Source organism: Chaetura pelagica, unplaced genomic scaffold, assembly GCF_000747805.2.
Source record: "Chaetura pelagica isolate M959 unplaced genomic scaffold, ChaPel_1.0 scaffold120, whole genome shotgun sequence".
Classification (NCBI taxonomy): Eukaryota; Metazoa; Chordata; class Aves; order Apodiformes; family Apodidae; genus Chaetura; species Chaetura pelagica.
The window spans coordinates 1,214,538-1,218,199 of record NW_009951952.1 but is presented as its reverse complement, the minus strand read 5'-3'; the positions used below and the strand labels follow the sequence as shown (position 1 = coordinate 1,218,199).

The 3,662-nt window shown below is 47.3% G+C and overlaps 1 protein-coding gene across 1 annotated transcript in view; it reads left to right on the top strand.

Annotated features, from left to right (window-relative positions):
* The window catches only part of NCAPD2 (non-SMC condensin I complex, subunit D2), a gene marked incomplete at its 5' end in the record, with an annotated part of 24,149 nt that extends 21,031 nt beyond the window's left edge, over positions 1–3,118 (top strand). Inside the window, 5 exons of the mRNA XM_009999037.1 lie at positions 105–185; positions 1,697–1,883; positions 2,115–2,241; positions 2,371–2,532; positions 3,036–3,118. Coding sequence (XP_009997339.1) covers positions 105–185; positions 1,697–1,883; positions 2,115–2,241; positions 2,371–2,532; positions 3,036–3,118 — 640 coding nt within the window. The remainder of the gene's footprint in view (positions 1–104; positions 186–1,696; positions 1,884–2,114; positions 2,242–2,370; positions 2,533–3,035) is intronic.
* Positions 3,119–3,662: the final 544 nt, after the last annotated feature.

Sequence of the window (3,662 nt, the reverse complement as noted above, 5' to 3'; positions counted from 1 at the left end):
AGGACCAACCCAGTTGATCACTGGACAGGACAGCTTCAAGCATCACATTGTGCAAGCAGAAATGGGGTTTCTGTCAATTTTGCCTTTTTTCTTGTCCTTTGCAGACATCTCTTTTCATATATTACAAAAGACAAACAAACAGAAAGCTTGGTGGAGAAACTTTGCCAGCGATTCCGGACTGCCAGGTGTGTGGTAATTCTGTTTTTCCTGGCAAGCAAGCCTGCTTCTTAGGAATTGTTACAAGAAACTAGCTTGTATATGATGGTTGTAACTTATTTCCATCCTGTTCTTCACCTGACAAAGTGACAAATGCTGACATAACCTGGAATAGGTCCTTTTTTCTTTTTTTTTTTTTCTATCTAGAAATGTATCTGCCTTTTTGTCATGTACTTTCAGAGATAATCTTCACTTTGCCTTCCACCAGATTAGGTGTGCCCTGCCTTGCTCCATTTCTGTGGTTTTCCTTCTCCATCCCTGTGGCTTTGCCCTTGAGGTTTGAGCTGTGTCTGCTTATCTTGGCCATTGGTACACACAGTGCCTGGGCATGTGACCTGCTCAGCTGCCTCAGGGAGTTGCACATTCCCCAGAAATATTTGGATTTTGTTTTATAAGCTGGAGTGGACAGGGGCCCTTCTTCCCAAGACTGCCTCCCAGGAACTCTGGTGATCTTTTCACACTGAATTTGTAAAGAGCCATCTGTGTGTGAGCCATAGGTGGCCTTTACTAACATGCCCTAATATTTCTGTGCCACAAAAACTTACCTGTTTAATGCCTACTAGCAATAAAGCTAGAGGAAGACTCTCACTCCAGGCTAAAAGAGGAGCTTATCAGGAAAGGTTTTGCAGCCACCCTCACTGCCCTCAGCATTTCTGGAGCTCTAAACACAGCAACATGCCAAGTATCATTCAGGCTTTAGATGTGGAAGCAGAGTGGTGTTCTCCAGCTGGGCGTTTGGGTAGTGCATTCTGAGACTATATGCAGGACAGGCTTCTGTCCTTCTGCTTTCTGTGTGTTAATAATAGGAGGCTCAGCCTAGCTTTTTTCCCTCCCATTCCATCACAGTGGGCTACATGAAGGATATTCATTTGATAGGCTTTCCCCCACCTTTTTTTTTTTCCAAAAAAAACTTGTGCTGGCATTGGAATGTCGTCTTCCTTTGATATAGATATTTGCTCACTTTATATCTTAATGGAAAGGGCCTTTTTTATGTAACTGGCCTGGCAAGGGACAGAGCATATCAAATACAGCTTCTGCTTGAGACTATTTCAGACATGTGAAATGAGCAGCCAGGGTTTTTTTAATTATTCAGTTGAAATAAGGCCCCTTGAAGAGGAATTATGGCCCTCACAGTGTATTTTTTTCCCCTCATAGCCAGCACTAACTCCTGACACGTTTTAAACAAGGGACCCTGTTCTTTAATAGTGAAGCCTCCATGTTTTTCTGACAGACACTGAGTAGGTGTCTTTGATGGGATACAGTGGTGGTTGTGGATGGTATGGACACAGCACTCTGTGAGTGCCCTGGGACAGAACAGCCTAAATCTCGTGTTCTTGCAGGGCAGAAGCATCTGTGGGAAATGCTTTACCTTGCCCTGCAAAGCAGGGAAATGCTTTACCCTCACGTGCTGTAGTTCTGGGTAAGATGTCCTTACCCTCCCCTTCTCATAAGGCCTCACTGCAATCTTTGTCTTTCCCAGAACTGAGCGTCAGTATCGGGACCTGTCCCACTGCCTTACTCTGCTTCCCCTCTCGGAACGGGGTCTTCACAAACTGCAGGACAACTTTGACTGCTTTGCAGACAAGCTTCAAGACCCAGCTGTTTACAGCTGTTTCCAAACTCTGCTGGCTCGATTCCGCAGAGCAGTCAGCAAACCTGAGACTAAAGTAAGGATGGGGTTGGCGGGCAAGTGTCCAGGCCAGGAAAATGATTGCTTTTGACACACAACTAGTGGAAAGCCCTACAGTTCTCCATATGAGGCAGGCTGCTCCTCACCCCCAACAATTCATCAGAGAACCTGCTGGCAATTCTGCTATGGATATAATGCTTCTCTCCACACCACCTTCTCTCTGAATTACTCTTTTTCTTTTCTCCTCCCACTGTTACATCTCCTCCAGGCTCTGGCTGAAGAGCTGGAGCAGAAGATGTCTGCCTCCCACAACCGAGGTCTGGATTCAGCAGAAATGTGCCAGGAAGGCAGTGGAATTCCAGTGCCAGGGACAGCCAAGCAGAAACCAACAGGAAGTACGTTCTTTTTGTGAGGCTGCAGCCCTTCCCCCTGATCCTGCAGTCCAGCAGAGACACCTAGGGACTTCTCCTTACACTTACAGACAGAATGACTCCTACTTTTCTCTCTTGTTTTTCCCTTGGCAGGTTCACGCCACCAGCCCCTGAGCACAGCCAACAGGGATGAAGAGTTTGTCACACCCCCACCTCGCACCCTCCGCAACCAGAAACCTGCCCAGAAGTGCCGTCCACCTAAAAAAGCTGTTCTCACTTTCTCCAGTGATGAGGAGGACAGCTCTGAGGATGATGGTAAGACATGGTACAGGCAAGCTCTAAAGGGGAGAAAGACTATGGATTTTATAGCTGCCTTCCAGTACCTGAAGGGGCTACAGGAAAGCTGGGGAGGGGCTTTTTACAAAGGCTTGTAGTGGGAAGATGAGGGGGAATGGATTTAAACTGGAAGAGGGGAGATTTAGGTTAGACATTAGGAGGAAATTCTTCAGTGTGTGGGTGGTGAGACACTGGCACAGGTTGCCCAGGGAAGTTGTGGATGTGTTCAAGGAAGTGTTCAAGGCCAGGTTGGATGTGGCTCTGAGCAACCTGGTCTGGTGGGAGGTGTCCCTGCCCATGCAGGGGGGTTGGAACTAGAAGATCTTGAAGGTCCCTTTCAACCCAAACCATTCTGTGACTTGGCCCATAAGGGATTTTCCTTTGGTGATGGGCAGAAGGTGTGCAGGGCTTCATAGCACTGTCTAGGTTGCCTGTGTTCAAGGTAGTGGAGTGCTGGTCATTGTCACATTTTACTCTCTTAGAGCTATCAGCAGAATTGACAGAGGAAGAAACCCCCACCGCCACAACTCCCATCACCAGATCTTCAGCCCGCCGGCGGCACTGAGAGAACCATCTGCCACTGTCTTTAACTAAAAATAAAAGCCTTTTTATGCAGTAGTAGTCTTTTCTGAACTACCCCATGACATGACAGTGCTTTAAATGAGGACAAAATGGCAGTTACACACCAGGCTGAAGCTCTTCCCAGCCTGTATTTTGATATCTCCACAATGAAAGGCAGTGATGGACATAACTGCTGCTGGGACTGTTTTTGCTCTGGCTTTGCTGATCAAAGTCAGCTGCTCTGATTTAAAAAAAAAACAACAACCCAAAACAAACTGAGCCAGCAGTGTGCCCAGGTGGCTAAGAGAGCCAATGGCATCCTGGCCTCTATTAGAAATAGTGTGACCAGCAGCAGCAGAGGGGTGATTGTTCCCCTGTGCTCAGCACTGGTGAGGCCTCACCTGGAGTGTTGTGTCCAGTTTTGGGCACCTCAATTCAAGAGAGATCTCGAGGTGCTGGAGCAAGGACAGAGGAGGGCAATGAAGCTGGTGAAGGGCCTAGAGAATAAATCTTATGAAGAACACTTGAAGGAGCTGGGAATGTTTAGT